The 25227-nt window shown below is 63.6% G+C and overlaps 1 protein-coding gene across 2 annotated transcripts in view; it reads left to right on the forward strand.

The window, feature by feature from the left end:
* SHANK3 (SH3 and multiple ankyrin repeat domains 3) overlaps positions 1-25227 on the forward strand; it is a 330415-nt gene that overhangs the window by 289488 nt on the left and 15700 nt on the right. Inside the window, exons 18-23 of one of the 2 annotated variants that reach the window (XM_086743634.1) lie at positions 3456-3591; positions 5668-5748; positions 8651-8674; positions 11359-11486; positions 12111-12216; positions 20731-23056. In XM_086743634.1, coding sequence (XP_086599760.1) covers positions 3456-3591; positions 5668-5748; positions 8651-8674; positions 11359-11486; positions 12111-12216; positions 20731-23056 — 2801 coding nt within the window. The remainder of the gene's footprint in view (positions 1-3455; positions 3592-5667; positions 5749-8650; positions 8675-11358; positions 11487-12110; positions 12217-20730; positions 23057-25227) is intronic. The other variant, XM_086743643.1, reaches the window with a different exon arrangement.

A 25227-nucleotide genomic window follows, 5' to 3' on the forward strand; every position in this document is an offset into this window, starting at 1 on the left:
TTCTCAAAGACGCTTCTCGCTCGTTAACATCATTTGGGTAACGAAGTGTCCAGAACGGACCGCAGCGTGCTCGCAGACGCTGCGAGGATGGAACCTTTATCCTCCGCCAACAATCAAACGCTGCGCTGTCGTAGCTCTGGGTTCCAGTCGCCGTTAAAGGGTGCCACCCCTGCACGGGGACAGAGTTTGCTGTTCTCCACTTCCCCCGGTCTGACTTTGGCTGGGAAGGTTTTGTTTGGCTGTGAGGTCGCACCGTGGATCTCCGTGTGGGTGGCATCTCCTCGGGGAGGAAGGTTTCTCACGCTTTGGAACAGCCGGATGTGCTGAGCCCAGTCGCGGGCCGGCGCTCTGACCAGCTGGTTTTAGGCGTTCCGCACGGGGCGTGGTCAGTGTTTCGGACCAATTTCACTCATTTGCAGTTATTTAACGTGACGTGATGTTTTGACTTGGCAGAGTCATACAGCAGCGTGCTGAGATGACAATACCAGTTACACTCAGCAGAGTGCGGCGGATGAGTATGCAGCTGGATCATCACCCAGATGTGGTTCTTGTTGCCAGCCCCTATAGTCAGCTCACCACCGTGGCACTGTCCCCAGTCCTGTTGGGCTAATCCAGTTGTACAGTCCTTCCCCGCCATTCTGGTCCTGCTGACTCAGGAAGACGCTTACGCTCTTCTCCTTCATTCAAGGATGAAGGTACAGAGGTGGTTGGCCCACTCAGCTGGGGCAGCTGGTGATGCACTCCCCCGACACAGCTGGGTGACACTGCTATAGCCGGCTGATCTACAACAAAGGCTGCCCGCTGCTCCCCTTGGTGTTGAGACCAGTTCAGCTTTCATCCCGTGCCCCATCCCTGGAAACATCCCAGGCCAGGTTGGCCGGGGCTCTGAGCAACCTGATCCGGTTGGAGATGTCCCTGCTCCTGGCAGGGGGTTGGGCTGGGTGGCCTTGAATGGTCCCTCCCAACCCAAACCCCTCTGTGATGCTGTGATCAAAACCAGTCCCACTTACACCCCTGCCTGTCTCTCATTCCAACACCCCCCGTCTGAGGGCCAGCGATCGTTGGGAGGGTCCGTTCAATGGGCGGGACTCCCAGCCGCCGGTCCTCCTGAAGATTTGTCTCTGCACTTCACAGACTGGGACCGAACACTGGTTTGTGTGTGTCAGGCAATTCCCCCGACACTGTTAGCGTCGCCCCAGGCCATCTGCGTGACCGGGGTCCCTCGCGCACGGATCTGCTCCGAGATCCAACCGTTCGCTTTGCTGCCTCCGCTTTTTGTCCCAGCGCTGTTCTGCCTGCTGCGGGAGGTGGCTTTGTGCTCCTGAGCACGGTTCTGACGTTTCCTCGCTGCTGAAGCGGGGCCATGGCTCGGCTGCGATCCTCTCCCGGTCGGCGCATCGGCAGCATCGCCCAACTGCGGCCCCGTTCCCCCTCGGGCGCCTTTCCCAGGGTCTCCGGCTGCTGCGGCCTCAGCCAGCAGCGTGTCGCTGGGCTGCGAGCGCTGGGGCCGGGCCCCCTCCCCGCTGCCAGCGGCGTCCTGAGCCGCCGGTTTGCCTGGGGCTGGGGGGAGCTCGCTCCCTTGGTTGCGCGGCCGGCCTCGGCGCCAGGCCTGTCGTCGCGCACGGGCGGTTCGTCACGCCGCGTTGACTCAGCGCAGCTCCGAGGCGGAGAAATAACTGCGAGTCTTCACGCCATCTTCTCGGCGAGCCAGCCTGCCTGTCAGACAAGTTCTTCTCTCCGTGTGTTGGATTTTTCAAGAGCGGCTGTTAGAGAGACTTTGCTCGGGCGAGCGCTCAGCCGGAGCTGTTCGCGGTTACAGAGCTCCGCGGTTCGCCTTCCTGGGCGTCACCTGGACCCGGGCTGAATCCGGATCTGGGATTTTTCAGAGTATTTCTTTTTCACAGACATTCTTGCGTAGGACGAGCCGCTGCCTGGCCGGTTTCCCCTGGGCTCAGCCTGGCTGCCTGGCATTCGTTCCCGACCCGCTGCGGTATTTTAGCCGCCTGACTGCTTTTCCCGGCTGGTCTCTGCCGGGTGTCCTTCCCTGAGCTGCGGATCCTGGGGTTCAGGCACCTGCGTGGTTTCGGTCCATCGTTCCCAGCAAAGGCCTGGCGCCCTGGGACCAGTCCCTCGAGGCTGTCACTGGAAGGCCTTTGCAGTGCTCTTCCATCTGGCTGGGACAGCAGCAGGGATGATGTTTTTTTCCCGTAGGCCAAATTATTTGGGTTCACACTCGGTGACCAAGCTTTCCTTGCGGATTTTGTCACCCCGCTCTGGCCCGTTGCTGGCCGGTGTGGCTGTGGCTTTGGGTTGGCGTCCTTCTGGCCGAGGGTGTTTCCGAGAGTCACAGGGTCTTCCAGGAGTCATCAGCGGTCGCAGGCGAGCGCGGCACCAGGACGGAGCAGAGCGAGAAGGTCTCGCCTTTCCGGCCGTGGGGTCAAAACGTCCCCCTCCTGCTTCTCTGCCTTCGAGTAACCTAAAAAATCTGCCCTGCTGCCCGTCTGGTGGACAAGCGTGGATGACTGAAAGTGAAGGAAAGCCTGGGCGGGTTCCGCCAGCGTTCCTGTTCTGTGTTTGGCCGGGAGCAGGGAGATGCGCGCGTCGCGTGCGGGTGGTGAAGTGCTCTCCGCGCCGGGAGCTGTTAGCCTGGCTGTGGTGCTCCTGGTCCTGAACGTCGGGTGATGAAATTAATTTTGCGTGGACAGTCCTGTCAGTACCTGACTGAGTGCTCCGCTTGTGGGAGCATAAATATTACCGTAACCGGGAACGGAAGTGTTCCTGCGCGTGTTGCCTGCGGATAACCGCTGCCCCTCGCTTGCTGCCCGTCGTTCCCTCGCGGCCGGCCCGGGGCGCACAGCGTGTCTGAAGTGAGCGCCAAGGCGTGCAGGCACGCCCGGTTCTTTCACAAAGCAGGTACCTGAGCCGCAGGAGTCAAACCCAGTTCTTCCAGCCGTGAAGCACCTGAAGCGCGGCATCCTCAGCCCCGTTCAGCCCGAACCTCGGGGAGGGTCCGTTGTGTTGGTGCCTCGTGGGCCTCGTGTTCGTTGCTGCCTAGTGGATACCCCAGTGCTGAGGCTGCCTTTTCCAGTTTATTTCTTGGTTTTGTGTCTCGGAGATTGCCTAGCCGCTGTCACAGCCCAGCACTTGCTGGCCAAGAACCTCTCAGATGATGCTAGCGTTAAAATTGACGGGAGCGAGCTTTCGTCCGTGTCCTGCAGAGCCCGGGAAGCCGTCGGTCGGCGTGTCAGTAGCTGGGGGGCAGAGGAGCGGCTCCGTAGTACAACACAGGTCGCTGGCGGGGACGGGGGCGCTGAGCTTTCGGGGTGAGTGGCCCGCCGTGAGAACAGATGCAGAGACACGAAATCGTCTGGTTTTGCGGTGTGACGTCCGTCGGCCCAGCCCTCTGCCCGTTCCCGCTGTGACAGCCGGCCGTGACGCTGCTCTCTGTGTCCTAGGTGAACGGCGTCAACGTGGTGAAGGTGGGGCACAAGCAGGTGGTCTCGCTCATCCGGCAAGGGGGCAACCACCTGGTGATGAAGGTTGTTTCCGTCAGCCGCAAGCCAGAATCAGAAGAAGTTGTTCGGAAGAAGGGTAGGTGTGGGGTCCCGCGGTCCTTGAGCGGGGGGTTGCGTTGCCTCGATGCCTGGCACGGGTGGGCGCCGGGCGCTGCCGAGACGCAGCTGCTGCGCAGGGTGGGCACGGCGAGGGGCAGAGCCACGCGTCCTGGCACCGAAACTGTGCCACAGCCGCCACGCTGGGACACACAGGTGGCTGCGGCTGGGGGCGGTGCGGGGGGCACGGGGATGGCAGTCGGGTGGAGGGGCTGCGGCAGAGCGCTGCCGGTGACGCTGGGGCGGCCGGGCACCGCCGGCAGGTCTGTCCCGGGGGGTGCGGGGTGTCAGGGTGGACGATGGTGCCCACAGGGGTGTGGAGGGTGCCGGGGTGGGGCCTGTCTGCTCTCGGGAGCTCCGTGGCTGGGAGCTGCCCCCCGGACCCGGAGCTCCTGGGGCACGGCCAGTCCCAGGGCTGCCGGCCGCGCGTGGGACCTGCCCTGGCTCGGGTGGGGCAGGCGGCCGGGGGCCCCAGGAGGCTCTGGGCCATCGCCCGCCGTCCCTGGGCCCCAAGGGCAGAGCTGAGACCCTCAGCACATCTAGGGGGGCGCATCTGGAGGGCACTGGATGGGAGGCAGCCAGCTGTGTACGGAGAGGGCACATCGCAGCTTACAGCTGTGGAGGGTGGGGGCACATCTGGCAGCAGCTGGCTGTGGAGGGCAGGGCCCCATCCGCAAGCAGCCGTCCCTGCCCGCCCCGCTCTGGGCCGTGTGTGGGGAGCCCGGCTGTGGGGCAGGAGCGTTTTCGGGGGGAGCGCGGCCAGGAGCCCGGTGCGGGGGGAGCCGGGAGCGAGGCGCTGGCAGCGCAGCACGCGGGGCGTGGGGGAGGCAGGCAGCTCAGCTCCGCGCGCTGACACCAGGAGCTGTAATTATGTTGTCACGGCGCGAGAGCACGAGTCGGGAGGAAGGCTGGGGCTCGGGAACCGGCGCTGGTGCCCCCGCCCGCCGCTGGGACCCCCGCCCGCCGCTCCGCCCGGTGCCTGCAGCCCCGCAGCCGGTGAGCAGCTGCCCCTCGCTGCCTGCGCCCTGGGCCCACTGAGCTGGGCGCCCGCTCGTCCAGCACGGGGTGCGGGGACCTGACCCGAGCCCCCTCTGTGGGACCCCGGCTGCGGCACGGCTGGGACGACTGGACCCCTGCGCCCCCAGCTGGGGCTGGCCCGTTCTGGGGCGATGGAGCCCGCGTGGGACCGCGGCTGCAGGCTGCGTCCGCCCCTGTTGGGGTCTCTGATGCAGGCAGCGCCCGCAAAGCCTGGAGCTCCAGTTGCCATGGCAATGCCTGAGCGTTGAATCCAGCATTGTCAGCGAGCAGCGAGGAGGAGGAGGAGGCGCCCCAAGTGAAGAGGAAGAGCCTTCAACTCGTCCCCGCTCCGTGGGCTCATGGCATGCAGCCCCCCGGGCCGGCCCGGCTAGGCAGCCCCCCAGCACGGCCGCACGCCTCCGGAACCGGCCGCCTCCAGCGCTTCGCCAGGGCCGGGGCGCCGCACCCCATCCCGGCATCGGCCCAGCCGGCGGAGGAGGGTGGGTGGGCTGCGTTTCACTGGGGGCCGTGCCGCGCCGAGGCGGGAAGGAGAGACTGAGATCGGGCCCGCTGGACGCGTTTCTCCCTCCTACCCTCCGCCCATGGCGCGCGCGGCGGGGAAGCAGCCATGGAAGCTGTTTGCTGAGTCCCGCAGGCAGGCGGCCAGCTGCCTCAGACAGATTTAACTCGCGAGAGGCTTCCATAGCCCTCGCATCTCCGGTAGCTGCCGGGGGGCAGGCGCAGCCCGGGGACATGACTTGGACTCTGCTCCACTGAGGGCCGCGGCAGCGTGCACGTGGCTGCGGGAGCCGGCGGCCCCTCCGCGCCGGGGCCTGCCCCGAGCCCCGGGACTGTGCCACCGAGACCATGAAGAAGTTCGCTTCCACGCGCAGCCTCAATAAGATCCTGCAGCAGTGCGACTCCTCATCCCGCGAGTACGAGGAGATCCAAGCTGTGGAGAAGAAGTGGCATCTGCACCTGGCCACTCCTCGTAAGTTCCTGGACAAGAAATGCAAAATGCCGTCTCTCTTCCTTTCAGCTCCGCCGCCTCCCAAGAGAGCGCCCAGCACCACCCTGACGCTGCGTTCCAAGTCCATGACGGCCGAGCTGGAGGAGCTGGGTAAGCGGCGGGGGCTGGCGCGTGCATGCTGGTTGCATGAGGAGCATGCAGGGCCGCGGCCGGAGCAGGCGGCGCGCTCGCCCAGCGTCCGTTTGCCGCAGGGGTGCACGAGTGCGAGGCAGCGCGCATCTCCTGCGCTGAAGTTTCCATCTTCTCAGCGGTGCGTGGGGCACGGGGGGCTGAGAGCCCCCCACCACCACCGCCGCCGGGGCGGGGAGCCCCCGGTAGAGCCGCTCCCACCCCTCCGTGCCGCGGGGGGAAGGACGCGGGTGCCTCCGCGAGCTGGTGGAGAGGCTCACGCCCCCGTGCCTGGGCCGTCAGGCGCCCTGCGCCGCCCACGCTGCGCACGGCCCCGTGGTTTTATTTCCCTCTGCCTCCAGGCAGATAGCACGCACTGCCGGATTAGCTGGCGTCCCCGCGGGCTGCCCTCCCCCCTGCACGCGCACACGCGTGTGCACACGCGCTCACACGTTCTGCTGGCGCTGGAGCCTGCCCACGTCTCCAGATGCTTTGGTTTCCCAGCTCGCGTCTGCACCTTCCTGCGTTCTCCTAAAGCCTCTCCGCCCTGTGCCGAGCCCCTCGCTCTTCCCGCCTGGTCTGGCGGCCCCGCTGGGCCCCCCCAGCAGCGCCCTGCCAGCTGAGGGCCGTAGGGTGCCGGTGTTCGCCCCCCTCCGAACGGCGGGCACAGGGAGCGTGGAGGGACCCCTCCTTTTTGGGGAGCCTGCGGGGCAGCCCCGCTCCGCCGTGCGGCTCTGCTGCGGGCGAGGTTGGCTCTGCCGGGCTGCGAGGCTGGCGCAGGGCGGGAGTCGGGCACACGAGCATCGGCAGAGCGAGGGGGAGCCGCTCCCGGCGCTGCCCGCTGCCCTGGCTCGTGCTTCTGCTGGATTTTGATTTGTGTTTTGTATATCCAATACGTGCAAAAGCGTGCTGGTGCATACAGATGTGCTCGCTGGCCGTGGTGCCGGGGCCGCGCGTGGCCGACCCCTGTCCTGCCTGCGAGGGGACCCCCCTGAGAGGCCAGACCCCAGGCAGAGACCCCCCCACCCCCTCTTTGCCAGGGCGCTGAAGGGAGCTCGTGACCTTTCTGGCTCCCCGTCCTCTGCGCAGGTCCAGGCTTTACGTCCCCGCAGGGGTCTCCTGACCAGACAGACCCCGAGGGCTCGGGCTCACGCGCAGGCGCGGGTTTGGAGGGACAAATCTCAGCGTTTGCGGGTTCGAGTCAGCTGCCTGATGGCTGCTGATGTGCTTCACGCCGAGCCCACTGCCTCGGTTTGCACCCTGGTTCCCCGCTTCTCCAGAGCTTTACGGCCAAACCCGGAGGCACCGTGCCCGGTGGTCGCCGTTAGGAGAGGATTCGGAGCGGCCCATTTATTCCGGTTTTTGCTCTTCCCTTTGCACAGCCCCCAGCGTTCATGTTTTTGCTCGCGGTTGGTCCTGAAAGCCGTTCCCGGCCGGCGTGACGGTGCCTCCCTGAGAACACGTCCCCCGCTGCGCGTGCCCGTTGTCAGCGACTGTTGCGCCCGAGTCGCAGCCTTTGCAGAGGGATGGGCACGCCAGCCACGGCGCGGGGCCGAGCGGGGGCCGTGGGGCAGCACCACGGGCTGGCCGGCCGGTTTCACCGCGCCGGCGTGAGGGAAGGGCCCCCTTTGCGTGTGTGTCAGCAGGCAGAGCCGCTGCGCTGGGGCGGGAGGAGCGCGCTCCTGGAGAGGGAAGTCACGAAAAGCAGAGAAATAGCTCTGCCGGGGAATACATTAAGGATGAGTCCTCCGATCCCTGAGGATTTGGCAGCCAGCGCTGCCTCTCCTGCCTGGGGAGCGGCCGGGAGCGGCAGCCGCCCGATCTCCGGAGAGGGTCTGTAGCCAGAGACTGGCCTGAGCCGCGTTTTCCTGGAACGGCGGTGGTTGGTCCTCACCTCGCGTCCCGTGGGCCAGTCGCGCTGTGGCCAGTCCCACCGCACACCCCAGGGCGCACGGCACGGGGAAAATGGGGGATCGTTCCTCTGCCCAGGGGAAAATGGGGGATCGTTCCTCCGCCCACACCTCATCTGCTGGTGGCTGATCCTCGGCTTTCACCGCGAAGGGGGAGGTTCGGTGCGGGTCAGCACCCCCACGCGCAGCGGAGCGCGAGCTCGGCCGGTCCCGGTTTCCGAGGGGACGGTGGCGGTAGCCAAGGGACGTTCCCCCGGCTTCTCAAAGGGAGCTTTGCCGGGCGGGCCCTGCCCCGTCTGCCTTGCAGCCCGTCCCTGGCCCGCAAAGCATCCCGCCTGCCCCTGGCCCTTCCAGGGGCTTTTCCTGCTGCATGTCGTGCCAGTCCCCTCGGAAAGGCAGGTTCCCAGCAGGCTGCTAACGAAGGACTCCTGTCCCCAGCCCCGGCCTTTACTGGGCGCGGAGGAACCTGGCTGTGGGAGACGTGCGGCTGCTGTCTCCTCAGCGGGCAGGGAGAGACTAAAAGCTTTTAAAAGAGTTTCTCCACGGCTCAGGCGTTAAAAGCCATCCAGACCTCCTCCTGGCCTTTCTTCCTGCCGACATCGCACCTTCCCTCTGCTCTCCTGGGCTGAGCGAGGAGGAGGAGGAGGGCTGGTCCCAGCGGTGGGGCTGGCGGAGAGCCCGGCCGGTGTCGGTCCCTGTGAAGCCGTGGGGCCCGACCGGGCGCTGGCCTTCCCGCAGCGGGGCCGAGGGGGAGGCACAAGGTGCTGCACCCTCCGCCCTGCCCGAGCCTTCACCCCAAAAGCCCCCGGCGAGGCCGGCGCGCGCTCTGCTGTCAGGGCCCCATCCTGCCAGCATGCTGGGAGGCAGGAGAGCGAGCGGGGAGGAGGCACGGCAGGCAGGCAGCGAGCTGGAGCTGGGAGCGGAGCAGGAACTGTGCATGCCATTCATGTTGTCTTTTGTTTCTTGATTCCAAGCCTCCATGCGGAGAAGAAAAGGGGGTGAGTGAAACCGCACATCCTGGGGCTCCTCCCTTCCCCGTCAGCCACCCAGCCAGCACCCGGGCCGTCCCACGCGGGCACGAACGTGCACCCACGGGACCGGCCCAGGTCCCCGTCCCACGGTTGTCGTGGCTCAGCCCAAAGGGCGCCGGAGCTGTGCGGGGCAGCGTCCCACCTGGCACCGCTGCCGCGGGGAGCGGCCGCTACGTCTGGCTCTGGCGGGACGCGGCATGAGCACCCGTGGGCCAGCCGGGATCTCCAGGGCCGGCTTCCCCAGGTGTTGTAATTGCTTTGTGTGCGCTCCACGGTGAAAATGCCCTGCGCAGGGGCGTCCCCCGCACGCGGAGTCCTGAGCGCAGCCTTGGTCCGGCCCCCGAGCTCGGGCAGGTGGAGTGGCAGCCGCGCTCTCTGCCATGTCCGGCAGCGCGGGCGCTGGGCTGAGCTGCTTTGGCTCTGGCTCGTCCCAGCTGCGGGCGGAGACAGCCGCCCACTGTGAAGGGCGCGTTGTCGGTGCCCGCGCTGGCTGTGGCAGGGCTCCTGCGCTGCGCGGTGTCCGTGCGGACGTTGCACCAGGGATGCCACAAAAGCAGGAGGTTATTGCCAGGGCTGGGAGCCGGCGACGTTCGATCCTGAACGGAGCAAGGAGGCTCGTCCCATGCCAGCGCACAGCTCTGCCTTTCTCCAGCCCAGCCCAGGCCAGGGTAGAGGGAGGGAGCCTGGAGACCGGACCCCGGTTCTTGGCCTTTCTGAAGCAAAACTCTGTGCTGGTGTGAAGCTGGAGAAGTGGTTCCCAGGGAACAGGAAACGTCAGGGACCAGCCCTCCACTGTGATGGTGGTAATGTAGGGAAGGAGCTGAGCAGGGCTTAGGCGCGGGAGGGCTCTGTGGCCCCTCCCCAGAGCTCCTCTGTGCTAAGACCGGTCAGCACGCAGAGCAGGGGCAGCATGGGGGTCCCCTGGGTCAGCGTGGTCAGCTGGAGGTCACCAGCGATGGCCTGGCGCTGAAGACAGCCGTCTCCAGGCGTGTGGTGGAGACCTCTTGGCGCTTTGGACACCCAGAGCCGTTGGGTGCAGCCGTTCCTGGGGATCCTGTTTTCAGGGCGGCTCCAGCACTGCCTCGTCCCCTGCCCCAGCAGCCTGGGGACAGGCAGGGTCCACAGCGGGATGCTCGTCTGTCTCCTGGAAGGGCGCGGCAGGTACAGAGTGCTGCTCGTGGCGCCTCGTCTCCCCGTGCTTGGTGACGGAAAGTAGAGCAAAGCTGGAAGCGGTGGCGCATGGAGAGGCTGAGCATCGCTGCTGCTCCTCTCACACTGGGGCTGACATGGCTACGGGCCGGCCAGAGCAGTTCCAGAGACGCCGATGAGGCGGGTTTCCAGCCCGTCGTTGTCTTTGGCATCAGCCCGTGGCCCGTCCCCTCCCGAGGCTGGGCTGTTGGAGGTCCAGCCGTAAGGGATGAGCCAGCTCCCCTCCGAACAGGCCGGACCGCCCCGCGCCTCCTGCAGCGAGCGCAGCGTCACAGCCGCGCAGCAGTGAGGAAGAGAAACCGTGAAGTCCCCCAGAGACAAGGACGGCCGGCTACCGGAGGTCTTGTGGCGAGGAAGCTCAGGAGCTGGCCTGAGCTGTTCCGGTAGAGTGGCGCAGGTCCGTAGTCCCAGGGCCGTGGTGGATACCTGCCGCCGGCGCTGCCCTCAGAGGGCGCGTAAGCCCCTTGGCAGAGACCGCTTGGCCTCTGTGTTGGTGCGGGGCTTGTTCCTCCACAGACTGGGCTTCCGTTCTAGTTCCCGTAACTCAGGAATGCTGGTTTACAGACCGCCACGCAGGCGGTTTGAGTTGGAGCCAACGCTGAACCCTGCCCGGCCCAGGGAGCCGTAGGAGCCACGCCGGAACGGCCCCTGCCCGGGCTGAGCACCAGCACAGCGGCCTTTCTCAGACGGGGCCAAGGCCTGCGCCCACGCGGAGCTCCCGGGCCCGCGGACACAGGGCTGCGCGGGAGCCAGGCTGCTCCTGTCAGGGCTGTTCGGGGAGAAAACGTCCCAGCTTGTCCCAGACAGACACTGGGGTGACACTGGTGGTGCTGGAGCCGGACTGAATCCCGTGGAGTCCTGTGGACTTCTGCATCGCTCGTGGTCCCTGCGGCACCCGGGGTCCCCTGGTCCCCTTCGCTGCCGTAGCGCAGCCACCGCCCACCCCCCCGCTTTGCCCGGTGAGGGGGATGTGGTCTCGTTCTGAGTATCAGAAATACATCTGGGCTGAAGTTTGCTCTGTTAACGTGAGGATGGAGGCTTCCTCAGAGCGCGGCGCAGGCAGGGGCAGTCCCCCGGGCGCTGGCGGGCAGGCGGGGTGCTCGGGGGGCCCGGGCGCAGCCGGGGTGGGAGAGCGGCGCGGTGCCGCTGCAGTGGCTGTCGGCCGCGGGTCCCAAGCTGAGCCAGGCCGGTGCCCGGTTGTGCATCGCGGTGGGTGGGTGGCTCCAGAAACGCCTCCAAAATCTGTCCTAGCCGCTGGCTGGGGAGGAGACGGCCAAGCGTCCGCTGCCCAGCTCCGTGCTCAGCAGGCCGAGGAGCCGCTCTCCCTACGGGGACGTTCGCTCCCTGCCTGGCCACGCTGCGTGGGGTGGGCCGGTCGTAGGGGAGCTGCCCCACTACGGCGGCCCTTGCTGATCTGTTTCCTTTTGCCTTTGGATTTTCAGAGAAACTGGATGAGATCTTGGCAGCAGCCGAGCCCGCGCTGAGAGCAGACATTGTGGAAGCAGATTCTAGGGCAGCCACTGTGAAGCAGCGACCAACAAGCCGGCGCATCACGCCAGCGGAAATCAGTGTGAGAGAGGAGGGCTCGCGGTGGGGAGCGGGGTTCCCCGGGGAGGGGAAGGAGAGGGTCTGGGGGGGACGGAGACGCAGAGCAGGCGTCCGGGCAGGTGCTGGAGGGGCTGACCCAGGCTGTTGGGCACCGGCTCGCCCGTACGGGATTGCTACGGGGAGGACGTAAGAGTGGAGCTGAAGGAGTGTGGAGAGCTGAGGCGGGCTGCAGATTTCTGGATGTGAAGCTGGAAATTAGGAGGAATCAAAGAGAAAAACGCCGACTCCGAGGGGAAGCATGGATGGAGTAGGAGTGGGGCTGCCAGCTCCAGGCTGTCTGGGTTGTGAAAGCGCTGCAGGCAGTGGGAGGGCAGCTTCTGAAGAGGAGGGAAAATGGGACAGGCGGCTTGTGAGCGAGCCTGGCCTGAGCGAAGCCTTCCCACGAGAGGAACGATGCTGCTGGAGTCGGTGTCGGCATCGCTGTGCCACCCCACCCGGGGCACAAAGCGCCTGAGAGCCGGCGAGGGGGGCAGGCCGGGGAGGGAGGGTTAACCCAGGGATCGGGTGGACTAGGGTGGAGTGTGGTGTCCTTTCAGCCGAGTCTCGCTGATGTCCGGAATGGGAATTTCCTTTTTTTCTTTTCCAGTCACTCTTCGAACGCCAGGGCATGGCCACACACTCGGGGGTCCTTGCGGGAGCTGAGAAGCCCCACGTGTCACTGCGCAAAGGAATTCCACGGACAAAATCTGTAGGTAAGGCAAACCCGGGGGAATCCCTTCCTAAGAGGAGGAGGTGTCCCTGTGGAGCATCCGTGCCTGCACGGGAACCGGGAAGAAGGTCCCAGCCCTCTCCACTGGCGTGTAATGAAAGATCTTTGGGGAGGGGGTGTTCAGTGGGATTCCTGCTGTGAAGGGTGCATGCGTCCCGAGAAGCCCCTTGTAACGCCGGCACTGGTCCCGCTCTGAGCAGAGGGTCGGACTGGGGACCTCCCGAGGGCCCTCGCGCTCCCGGTCCCCGTACGGTGCTGCCAGGGAGAGGGGAGTTTCTCCCAGCTCCATGCTGCCCAGCGAGGGCGGGGGGTGATTTCTGCCGGACCGTGTAGCGGCTGGGCTGGGCGCGCACGGCGCTGAGCGCGCGGGTGGCTGAGGGAAAAACAGCGAGCGGTCGCAGGCTGAGATGCTGGAGTGGGGAACTGAAGGGGTTTCTGGGGAAGGAGAGGCCAAGGCCTGGAACAGGCACTCGTCTGTGGGCTGTGCTGGGATCTTCAGAGCCTGTCCCAAAAGGTCTGCAGGGCAGCTAAAACCGAAACGGTGCTGAGGGGTGGGAGGGACAGTGGTGCGCTCTGCGGCACGCGCTGGTTCTGAGTGACCCCAAGGCATCATCCGATAGCGATGCTGATGCCGAACCGGCTGTGTTTAACAGCGAGCGAGAGAATAGAAGGTAGATTCTGCTTCAGGCTGCAGCTGAGGCAGCGCAGTCCCAGCAAGAGTGTAAAAATGAGCTGAAAAATGCACAGGTTGTATTCAAACTGTACTTTTAATGTGCAGAGGCACGGCATTGCTGTGCGCGTGTGCCTCGCGCTCGTGTTTGTGTGAGGGCAGCCGGTACCTCTCCACCTGAGAGCAGGAGGTGGCCAGAGATAATCAAACGTGTGCGGGTAATCTGGCAAACAAACCGGGAGAGGGAATCTTAAACACGAGGGGGTGTTCAAGGGGCTGCCCTGCGCTCTCAGCCGCGTCGGTCGCCGCTGTCCGGCCATGGGGCCTGCAGGCACAGAGCTCCCAGGAGCTGAGCTGGAGCCTGGGCCCGGCAGGCAAAGAGCTGCGCTGTTGGAAGCGAGGGTGGCGTTAATTAGTTGCTGGTACGTTGCAATACTGTTAACGTCGTGGTGGGGACGGAGAATAGCTGGGCGCCTGGGGTCAGCACAGTACCGACCCATGGGCTTGCTGGAGTAGGAGTAACCAGACTGTTTCCTCGTGAAGGTAGAAGCGATCAGTAGCACGTGCAGGGTGGGATTCGTCTCGTCAGCCGTACACGTTAACGACGCAGAAATGTCCATCCAGTTAAGGTGCGCGGAACCCTCTCCAGGGAGGGAAACGGGCGCGTTTACCGAGGTTCCTCTGCTGTCTTGATCTCAGAGGTGAATCCTGCGCGAGTGCCCGCTGGCCGTAGGAGTATGTGACTGCGGAGGCGTGCGGCTAGCTGGCGAACACGCGTGCCGCGGCCAGCGGGGCCTGAAGTGCACGCTTATTGTGCAGACTGTGTGCTGGGTGTTTGGTTTGTGTGTGAGCGTGTTGGTGAAAATGCTTCTAAGCAGCAGTTGTTCAAGGTTCAAGCCACAAGCAGCTGGAAATCATATTAAAGGGGATTTATTGTGTGAAGTAGCATCTTCACCCAGTCATAGATCATAAACTGGAACAGTAGTCGTTAAAAATTAAATGCTTGCCCATAAGGAGCACCTTTCTGCTTGTGCGAGCCGAGGCGAGGGCCCGGGAAGTCCCTGTAAACCCACCGCTCGTTGTGCGTCACTCGTTGTGCGTCGCTCGTTGTGCCGCTGTACTGCCAGGGATCTCTGTACGCGGAAACTGGAGAAGAGGGACGGGAAGTTCCTGGGGTGTGTACATCTGCAAGGTTTGCCGGGTTGTGTGGGGGTTTATACGCTCGTGAGCGTAGAGTCACGTCCCGCGCACCTCGAGCACCAAGCCCCTGATCCTGGCACGGGATCCCCAGCCGTTACGGCTGCGCTCGCCGTGCGACGCGGGGATTAGAAACGCTCGATTTAATCTGCGCCGGGGAAGATTAAAAGCAGACCTGGAGATGCCCTGCTCTGAGCCGGGATGGCTGCGGCTGCCACGAGCGCAGCCTCCAGCACAACCCAACAATAAATACAGGGAAACGACACGTCGCTCTTAGCGGCGCGCGATCCAAGAGCCGCGCGGGTCTGTCTGCGCCGAACAGGAACAATTCCTCTCGAGGAGGGGACCGCAGCTTCTTGTTTCCAGTTTCCCTGCCACAATACACACCGAAGCTCAGAAACCGGCTAATTTCTATGGAATTCCAGATAAGCTAAAATAGAAAACAGGCAAACAGCAGAAACTGGGTTGCAATTGCCTTGTTTTAGAAGCCCTTCTTGAGCTGTCATTTCACACCCACAGTGACAGGCTCATACGCCGTGCAGTCAGTTGACTTCGTGATAAAAATCACTACTAAAAGCAGGGAACTAGAAGAAAAATAAGCAGGGGTTGGTTGGTTTGGTTTTTTGGTGAAGAAGTGCTCTGAATTATTTGCATGTTACACAGCTGGTTCAGATTCGTAGAGACTTGTGACAGAAAAACAAGGCGTTTCATGTTTGCATCTGAAAATTCGTTGAAGCAAAGGCAGTTAACCCTCGGCTGGCTACGGAGAGAGCGGAACGGCAGAAATATTTCAGCAAAGATGCAAAGAGAAGTGAGTTGCGATGGGGAGGCTGATAGGGAAGATCTGTCAGGCTTCCAAGCTAGCTGCCGCGCCATCTGCTCCAGCGCAGCAGTTAGAAACAGCGGGGAGGCTGCGGAGCCGCCATGGCACCCGCTCGGTCTCCCTGAGCGCGCGCAGGGCGGGGTAGACGGCAGTTTTGCACGGGCAGCAGCGGTGCGTCCCGTGTCAGCTGGAGACACACTGGCCGCGGGCGGCAGACGCGCCGCGCTGACCTTGTCCCGGGGCTGGCAGCCTCCCCGATCCTGTCCCAGCACCCCTGTTCCCCGTACGGATCCGGGGTGAGCTCCCAGTGCTCTCCCTCCTCTGAACAGGTTCTCCCCTCACCCTGGCCGTGACCTAAGCTTTGTGCCGTAGCAGCCGGCGCGGCACCGTTATCCACCGTACTCGAAGGGCAGCGGGCGTTCCTCCTCCTCCGGCTGTTCCCTGGGGCTGGTGTCGGCCCCGCGCGCCCCAGGACGGTGATGCTCACCCGCTTTCTGCTTCGGGACGTGAGCGAAGCCGTGGCCATTGGCGCCTTCCTGCTCCGGGTCAGGGATGGCGCTGGGAGCCGCTCTGCCATCCCCGCCCGGGCTGGGAGCGGTGGGTGCGCTCTGGGAGAGCCGCCTCGTTAGCTGGCCCAAATTAACGCTCAGAGTCAGAGCCTCACAGGGGTTTGGGCTGTTACGGCAACAGGCCCAAGCGCGCTGTGGAGAGCTGTTGTTTCCCTTGGAGATCAGTAACGCGCTGAGCGTGCCGTGGGTTGCGGAGGGGTTGCCGCGAGGCCTGCGGCACTGCCGAGCTGCGCGTCGGGCACGCACCTGGGGCGCGGTTCTCGTTTCTGACCGGTTATTCTGGGCGACAGGGTCCTTCGCTGGTCCTTGCTGGTCCTTGCTGGTCCTTGCTGGTCGCTGGAAGCTCCGTTTTGGCTCAGACTCGTTCCTGCGTGGGCCAGTTTCTGCAGTTTGATCCTGGTCACCTCTCGTTGCTCCGTGCGGGAGGCCTGGACACAGAGCACGTGCTGTTTGAAGAGAAGGGAGGGACAAAACCTCGATGGCGGTTAGCAGGGGACGTGTCTGTCTGTCACTGCAGTTTAATCTCCCAGTTACGCACACACAGGATGGGCCAGGCACAGAGGGAGGCCAGGGGCAGCACCCGGGGACCCGTGCCGTTCCTGTCAGACCTCTCCTTTCCCAGAGGTCAGCCCCAGCTCCGCCATCCGTCCGGAGATGGAAGCAGCTCCCGCGGCTCTGGGTTCCTCTGGCAGGCCGGCGGTAGGGCAGTGCGGTCTGGAGGAGGCGGGTGCACGCGGTCGCTGGCAGCGGAGCGTGCCGGAAGCGGAGCGCAGAGGCCGCGCGTGTCCCTGCGACACAGGGCAGCAGCCAGCGGCAAGTCAGTCATTGCTGGGCTGGGAGAGCAGCCCGGTTCGGATGGTACGGGTGTGAAGGAGCGGCCTTCCCTCGGCGCCGTGCTGCGCCTTGGGGCCCGGCTGAGGCCTGTTGCTGGAGACTTTTTGTGTCGGCCGATGGCACGCGGTGGTGCAGAGCCGCTCGGCCGTTTCTTGGGTACGTCTCCGTTTGGTAGAACGGCTCCGAATGCCGCACGAGTCGGCTGGGCTCCTCCTGCAGCCTGCCCGTCCCCTGGGCCGAGGTCTGCCCGCGGCCCGACGCAACGTTTAGCAGCAGGCAAGTGTTAGGGTGAAAGTGAAGAACAAACGCATTTATCACAAGTAATTAACCGTTAGCGTTTCAGTGAGCAGGGGTGGAACTGGCTGAGAGAGCGCCGTGCTTTCAGCTACCAGTGATTTAGATAAACCCAGCGAGCTTCTCTCTCCGTTTCAAGTTAAAAACTGCCAGGGTGGTCCCTCTCCCCTTAGGACTCGGGGAGAGTCCTCGGCGCTGCTTTCGGGGGGTTTCCGTCTGGCCGCGTGCTCGTTGCCTCTGCGGGGTCCGTGCGGAGCCCAGCTGGCCCTGCGAGGGTTGAACGCGGTTCATAAATTCAGGGCTTAATCAAGACGCGGAGTTTCAAGCCTGCTCCCGCGGGATTGCTGGGTGCCCGTGTTCGGCTTCAGAGACTCCCTGAGCAGAGCTGAATCCTGCCTAGATGGTAAATAAAGCTCAGCACTGATGAGTCTCACGCTTAAGTATAAACAGATGCTTCTCCGTGTTCGGGAGAGGTTCCATTTGCCATGTGATCATGTTCAAACATCAATGAGGAGTTTGTTTCCATCGCGAAGCCTGCATTTTACGAAGCTCGCTGTCACAGTAGGAAGGGGTGGTGAAAGATTTGGATAAGAGAACGCAATAGCGTAGCAACGCAATTCAGAGAGAGCCTTGGAAAAGGACCCGGAAAAGGACCAGGTGGGCATCAGATTGAACGGAGATTGATCAGAAGAAAGAGAAGGAGGTGATTCCGCAGACGGGGCTGGTGAGGCGCAGAGCTCGCTGCCGCAGGACGCGGGGAGCGCGAGGAGTTTGCAGGCGTTCAGAGAGCCTGGAAGGGCCTGGAAGGGGAAACCTTGCCTGGGTTTTGAAGGCAGAGGCGGTCTGACTCAGCCGGCCCTCCGTCCTCAAAGTGCTGGAAGCTGGCAGGGTGTCTGGGAGGGGCGAAGCAGCGCCCCGGCTTCCCAGAGGCTTCCTCCAGCCACTGTGTTTTGGCTGTGCCTTTGGTCTTGAGTTGGGAGGAGAGGTGGAGAAGTGGAGTACGGAGGCCGTGTCGTCAGCAGAAGGCAGGGAGCGAGCCGGCTGCGGGGAGCGGAGGGGCGGGTGCGTAAACGGGTGCCGTTGGTTGTGCAGGACTCGGGCGGCACGCACGCGGACACGGCGAGCAGAGGAGCTGTCAGTGGTGAGCTGCAGGTAGGGAAGGAAGCGCCTGCCAGGGATTTGCTGTCCTCCCAGCTCCCCCGTCAGCGATCTCTCCTGGCTGTGGATTTTCTTGCTGAGGAGCAATAGGAGACGTTCCTTTTCACGGGGAACAGATATTCCCAATATTCCCGGGAGCGGGGTTGTAGGGACAGGCAGCTTGGGAACCAGAACTGGAAGGAAGCCGCTCTCCTGCTGTCGGAGGATCTGAGGATCGTTCAGGCTGGAAGGCAGAGGGCTCTGGTCCCGCCTCCAGCTCCAGGCGAGGTCAGCTGTGAGATCCGAGCGTGCTGCTCAAGGTTTAGCCAGTCTGGTCTCAAAGACCTCCGAGGGTGGAGACTGTACCCCTTTCTGGGCAGCCTGTTCCGCTCCTCGACTGTCTTCACCGTAAAATTTCTCCTTTTATCCAGCTGGCACCTCTCATTCCAGTTCTGCCCGTTGCCTCTTGTCCTCCCGCCATGTACTGCTGTGAAAAGCCTGGTACCACGTGAAAACCCATGAGCCGCTGTGAGAAGCCTGGCTGTACCTTCCTGCTAACCTCCCTCAGCCCCGAGCGTCCTGGCAGCTCTGCTGAGCTCCCCTCGCTGTGTTGATCCATTTCTTGTACTGGGGACCCCAAAGCTGGGTGCAGCGTCGTAGGTGGCGTCTCAGGAGCGGGAGGGAGAGGCAGAACCTCTTTGCTCTCCCATTGCCTCCGCTCCTGTTCGCGCAGCCTGGGACACTGTTGGCCCTGGCTGCCGCGGCGCAGGCCCAGCCCGCGTTCACCTCGCTGCACGCCAGGCCCCTCAAGTTCCTTTCCACAGAGCTGTTTTCCAGCCTGTCCGGGTGCAAGGGGTTCTTCCTTCCCAGCTGTGGGGCTTGGCATCTGGCCTTGCTGAAACTCATGGAGTTCCTGCCAGCCCGTTCCTCTAGCCCGCCCAGGTCCTTGGGAGATGCCTAGCTGGTCGCTGAACGTGGTAGTGCTCCAGGTACCCTTTTCCATAGTGCTCCCCTCCTCGTTTGAGGAAAGAACTGGAGGAGAGGTGCTTACGGCAGAGAACAAACAAGAGGTGGGGAGCAGAGAGGATCTAATGAGTAACCGTAGAAGCAGGTGTGTAAAAGAAGCCAAAACCTAATGCCCACGCTATGGACACGTTTCGGTTATCTAACTGTCCCCTTCACCCTTCACTTGAAGGACTTTGCTTTTAACGCATCAAAGGCTCTTCCGAGCCGGGCCCACCGGCTCCCGGGTGGAACGGGGACTAGCACGCTGCCGCTGCTCACGCTCGGCGCCGAGGGGCTGCAGCAGCCGGTGACCGCCGGTGGCCAGGGTCTGCTCTGCCCTGGCAGCCACTTGGCCCGGCTGCTCTTCGCCGGTCAGGAAATTGGGAAAGGTGAAGCAGCTTTCCAGATTATTCCCTGAAAGAGCTCTGGACATGACACGGTAGGACCGATGACAGGGTGGTCAGCACACCCTGAAGACAAGCTCTGACGGCACGTAGAGCGTGTTCTGTGAGAGCCCGGGCACGGTAACAGAGCTCAGTGCTGCGTGGATCTCCTCGTTTCAGCTCTTGGCCGTTCCCAGGTGAGAAGCAGAAATGAGCACAAAGACATGAATTTTTGTTGGCTCTCCGTGCTGTTGAGAACATGTCGGTGTCTGTACGGAATCAATCCGTGGCTCCATCTAGTGCAGGATCCTGTCTTAGGCATTGCTCCTCAGCAGATCCCAGGGAAGAGGGAAAACAGGGCAGGGAGATGATATTTCTGCGGTTCAGAGGCTGCTGTGCCCGCGGAAGGTGGGTCCTCCGTGGCGCTGGCCGGTCTCTCTTTGAACTTTTGTGCTTCCAGTTCGTTGTGCTGCCTTGGCATCAAAAATCCCCAAACCCTTCAGCAGAAATAGCGTGGCTTTGAGCACAGCGAGGGTCTGAGCGGTGTGAGGAGGTGTGAAGTTCCGCGCTCGCTGGCCAGAACGTTCCCGTTTTCCGCTGCGTCTGCAGGCGTTTGGTGGAATTGCTAATGTAACACAAAACGCCGCTGCCAGAGCGCTTGGAATGCTGTGGGCATTACAGAAAGAGCGTTGGAGCCAGAAAAGCAGGTGGTCACCGCGCCGCTGCGCCGAGAGGTGGCTTCCTGCCACCTTGGGCGTTTGAAACCTTGGAAAGAGCCGGACTGCGGCGGAAGAGGAGGAGGGGTGGCGGGAAGGGCTGGGCCGAGCGAGGCAGGGCCGGGTGAGCAGCGCAGGCTGGTGCGGGCGGCTGGAGCAAGCGAGGCTGCTTGCCCTGCATCCACGCACGTACTTGGGTCGTATTTGCTAATTAATGGATTTTTCCTCCTGTTACTTAGCAAGATTCTCAGACCCTTTCACAAGTCCCTGCAAACGCCCTCGCTGTGCGCCCAGGTAGCGCGTTAACAGCCGGAGCGAGAGAATCTGCCTTCCTTGGGGGCTTCCAGTTCTGCTCCACCCGGCCTCCCGATGCCGTCTGGCACGCTGGAGCATGTGCAGCCCCTCGGGGGAAGCGGGGTGCGACACGAGAACAGCGGGCGGGAGAGCGCGAGAGCCGCGCAGGGGAGCCGGCACCGCTTGCTGCGAGCTGCACAACCTGGTCGCGCCCGGCCGTCTCACGCGTTGGTGGTTGGGTGTCGGGAGGTTTGGGCGAGCAGATGTTCGGTTCTGTCACCGTTGCGTTGGTCTGGAGAGCGCTCGGCTGGCCGGAAGGTGTCAGACACCGCTGTCTGATGGCTGTAAAACGGTGTCAGGCCTTGGGAGAGTCCGTGGCCGCCCTTCTCCGCCAAGCGCGCACGAGCAGAGGGCCAAACGCTCGCACCGAGAAAATAGCGGATGAAGTGGGCAGTCACCTCAGAAAGCGGGGCGAGGGGAGGAGAGGGATCTCGTACACCCAGTTTGCGGCAGCTGTCACGCTCGGGGTTCTCTGGGGACGTCCTCTCTGACTCCACTGCTCTCTTGTTTTCCAGGTGAAGACGAGAAACTTGCTGCTTCTCTGCTAGACGGGAAGTTTCCCCGGAGCACATCGATGCAAGACACTGTTAGGGAAGGACACGGGATCCCACCGCCACCGCAGACAGCCCCCCCACCGCCTCCTTCTCCATATTACTTCGACACAGGCCCCCCTCCATCCTTCTCGCCGCCTCCGCCCCCAGGAAGAGCTTACGATACCATAAGATCAAGCTTCAAGCCAAGCCTGGAGGCCAAACTCCATGGACTCCCGCAGGTCATTAGCGCAGCCGAGATGTACGATCAGGCGAGGACTTCCATCCCCTACCCTGAGAGGCAGAAGAGGGCCCGATCCATGATAATCCTGCAGGATTCCTCTCATCTTCCCGTGGAGCCAACGGAGATCCCGCGGCCTGGCCCGTCTGCAACCCCCCCGGAGAAGCTGAAGAGGAAGGGGAGAGTGATTGACAACCCCTACGCCAACATGGGCCAGTTCAACGTCAGCCTGTTTGCTCCCACCAAGCCGCAGAGGAAGAAGAGTCCCCTCGTCAAGCAGTTGCAAGTGGAGGATGCCCAGGAGAGAGCAGCGCTGTCCATCACCGGGGGCTTCACGAGGGAGCCCTCTCCCACCCGCCGGAGCCATCGCCTGAGCGGGGTGGAGTATCAGCACCACGCCGGCATTGCTCAGGTCGAGGCCACGAGCATCCCCTTCGCCACTGCCATCGCCGGAGTCATGAAGGACAGAGACCGTCGCCTGGATGAGAGGCGGAAATCCACTGTCTTCCTCTCGGTGGGGGCCATTGAAGGAACGCCCCCCAGCAGCGACATGCCATCCTTGCAGCAGTCCAGGTCTATCGATGAGCGGTTGTTAGGAAGCCGAGATGTACTACTGCCTTCCCCTGTCTCAGCTTTAAAGCCATTAATTAGCAGCTCATCCTCAACGTTCATCCACCCCCTCACAGGAAAGCCCCTGGATCCGAACTCGCCACTGGCGCTTGCGCTGGCCGCAAGGGAACGGGCCCTCTCAACCCAAGTCCCGTCCCGGTCGCCCACCCCCATCCACAGCCCGGACTCGGAGAGGGCAGCACCCCTGTTTGTGGACATCCAAACCAAAGAACCAGAGAGGGGGGAGCTGGAGAGCTTGGTGTCCCCTGCGTACTCGCCCGGAGGCAAGGCGGCCGTCGGAACAGACTCTGGGACTTTGGCCCCTACGAAGAGCCAGTGGGGAACGCCGTCCACGCTGCGCAAGGAAACCGAGGCGAGAGCAGAAACACCCGGGAAGGAGGAGAAAAAACCAGAGGACAAGAAGTCCATGATTATCAGCATAGTGGATACGTCGCAGCAGAAGACCGCTGGCCTCATCATGGTTCATGCCACAAGCAATGGCCAAGACGAGATAGGACTTGAGGTGAAAGAGGAGAAGGCGGCTGTCCCCGAAGCGTGCACGGAGCCTGCGGAGTCCCCCAAGGCGGAGACCCAGCCCAGTCCCGTGGGAAAGCCTCCGGTCAGTCCAGCCTCTGACAAGACGCTGGGACAAGGGAGTTCGGAGGAAGAAGTGGAGCCCTACACGGTCACCCTCCCGCCAGCCCAGTTGTCTTCAAGTGACGAAGAGACCCGGGAGGAGCTGGCCAAGATAGGGCTGGTGCCTCCACCAGACGAGTTTGCGAACGGGGTACTGGTCACCACCCCTGGCACACCGGTCAGCCACCTGGCTACGCCTAGCACGCCATCCGTACCAGCGGCAGCAGTAGCACCTTCTACCGCTGGCGGAACACCCTCAGGGAAGCCCTCTGATGCCCCCGTAGCCCCGGAGTCCGCTGCGGACTCGGGAGTGGAAGAGGTGGACACCAGAAGTTCAAGTGACCATCACCTGGAGACCACAAGCACCATCTCTACGGTCTCCAGCATGTCTACGTTGTCCTCAGAAAGCGGGGAGCCTACTGACACATACACTTCCTTTGCGGATGGACAAACTTTTATACTCGAGAAGCCACCAGTGCCTCCAAAGCCAAAACTCAAGTCCCAGCTCAGCAAGGGGCCAGTTACTTTCAGGGACCCACTTTTGAAGCAGTCTTCGGACAGCGAGCTCATCTCCCAGCAACATGCGGCCACGCTGGCGTCAGCCAGCATCGGCCGGCCACGCTACCTCTTTCAGAGAAGGTCCAAGCTATGGGGGGACCCCATGGAGAGCAGGCCCGTCCATGGGGCTGACGATGACAAGCCAACTGTGATCAGTGAGCTAAGTTCCCGGCTACAGCAACTGAATAAGGATACACGGTCACTGGGGGAGGAACCGGCCGGCTCCCCGCTGGATCCCGGGAAGAAGTCGCCGGTGGTCGCGGCACGGTAAGACGCTGGTGGCCGGCCGGGGGAGGGGGCGGTGCGGGGCGCAGGCACGCGGGGTGCGGGGAGGTGCCTGAGCGGAGGGTCAGGGTGCCCGGTACCCCGGGGTGCGTTTTGGAGAGGTCAGGACCTCTCGGCTGCCCGGGGAGAGCCAGCGCTGAGCCGGGCTTCCCGGCAGCTGCGTGGTTTGTTCCTGGCTGCTCTCCACGCCCCGCGCCCCAGCGAGCTCGCGCTGTTGCTTTTTCCCCTTTGATTGCCTTCCCGTGTGTCCTGTTCCTCTGTCCCGGTGCTGTCGTGCAGCCGCTGCGTTCGGTCGTGGGTTTCCCTTCTGAACGGGCGCTCCTGACGATGAACAACAGCGTGTGTTCCCCTGTCCATCCCCACGGATCTCCCAGCGCTGTCAGGCTGCGTCAGCGGCTGCGCACAGCTCGCTGCTCGCTGGGGCCGAGCTCGGGCCGTTTCTGGAACGAGCCAGCCCTGGGGACCTGCGGGGAGGAGTTTTGGGAGGGTGCAGCTGGGGGGCTGCGCGTGGCTCCGGGCAGGGGTGCAGCCGGGCGTCCCTCCCGTGGGCGCTGGCCGCGGCCACGTCCTGGGTCCTGCACGTTTGCGTGCCGGAGGGTGGGCGGCTCGGCTGCCGGCTCAGAGGTGTCTATGCAGCGCCCAGGCGTGGTGGAGCCTCCCAGCCCTCCTGCGCGCAGCCCGGCCGGCCCAGAGGACGGGAAGGGTGACAGCAGAGGGACCCCAGGACACGCGGGAGCCCCTTTCTGTTACAAAGCTGTGCTGGGCTTCCCTCATCCCTCGCGGCACTCGGGAGACGCCGCTTCCCTCTCCCAGGCTGGAGCTGTGACGGCCACGCTCCCCGAGCCGCACGGGCCTCTCCGTGTCCCTGGCGCTGCCCTGCGCCGCTCTCCGCGCCAGGCCACCCACCGACCTGCCGTCACCCGGCGTGCGGTCTGGCCGCCGGCCCCCTTTGCCCCACGCCTTCACCGCAGCGTCCCCACCTAACAGTGAAACTGAACCAAACCAAAAACTGCAAATGAGAGCCCGAGGTCTGAGAGCGAACCCTCACAAGGCTTCCGAAGCTGACGTTCCAGCAGGAGATGACCCCAGTCCCCGGTCTCGCGCTGCCCGTTCAGGACGCAGGCACACCTCCCACGGTAGCAGAGCCGCGGCGAGCGGGTCCCGCCGGTGACACCGGTGGTGGCCGGGCCAGCGAGGTGCCGGTTAGCTCGGAGCTAAGGGAGGCCCTTCTCTTGAAAGGTTTTTCTAACCAGGTGATCGCAGCGATGGGTCGCAAGTCCGCGTGGCGCCAGCCCGGCTGGTGACGTTCCCAGCGGCGGCGTGGGGGACAGCTGAAGGCAATTAGCTTGATTGCATTTGGGGACCCTTCAGAAATCGGGCACGCCAGGCCTCGTCTTCTTAAAAAGTGCTGACTGTGCATCTCCTTGCTGGCGTGACAGCCCTTCACGGCGCCCGCGCACGGCGTCCCGGCAGCGGGCCCTGCACTGAGCCCCGCTCTGGCGCCCGCCGGCCCTCCCTCGCCTGGCTGGTGAGGGGCTCTGGGGCGTCCGCCCGCACCCCCTTTGCTCTCCAGCAGCAAAAAGCGCCCGTGGCTCCACGTGGTGCCCGAACACAGCCCCCGCTGCCTGTCCTCGTGCCCCCCGCCGCCCGTGTCCCTGTGGCTGAGAGATGCGCGGGTGCCCCCATTTCTGGGGACGCCCCTCGTCCATCCTCTGCCTTTCTGACCCCCTCCTGACCTCCCCCGCTGCTTCCCCTTCGCTCCGCTGCTTCCCGCAGGCAGCGCTTCCCGCGCCACGTCTCTCCCGGCTCCCGCCCGGTGAGGTGACACCGGCCGTCCTCCTCTCCGTGCCCACCCTGCCGCCAAGTGCCGCTTTCGGCTGTCCTGCGGAGTTACACGTTCCCATTCCTTTTTCCGAAAGTCACGGCCTTGCATCTCTCAAACTTTTGTGCTCCCGGTTGCTGTCAAAGACCTGAAATATTTCCCGGGAAGTCAGCTGTCGATAGAATATTTAATGATGTCAGTCATTGTGAAAATTCCTCTCTTTTGTGAAATTGCTGTAAATTCAGGAGATAATGCACCGAGCCGTTAGATAAGCTGAGCGACCCATTTCAGGACACGTTTCCCCGTCCCTGGGCCTGGCCTGAGGACGACG

The sequence above is a fragment of the Chlamydotis macqueenii genome, chromosome 1 (genome assembly GCF_036417535.1).
Source record: "Chlamydotis macqueenii isolate bChlMac1 chromosome 1, bChlMac1.mat, whole genome shotgun sequence".
In the NCBI taxonomy this organism is placed as follows: domain Eukaryota; kingdom Metazoa; phylum Chordata; class Aves; order Otidiformes; family Otididae; genus Chlamydotis; species Chlamydotis macqueenii.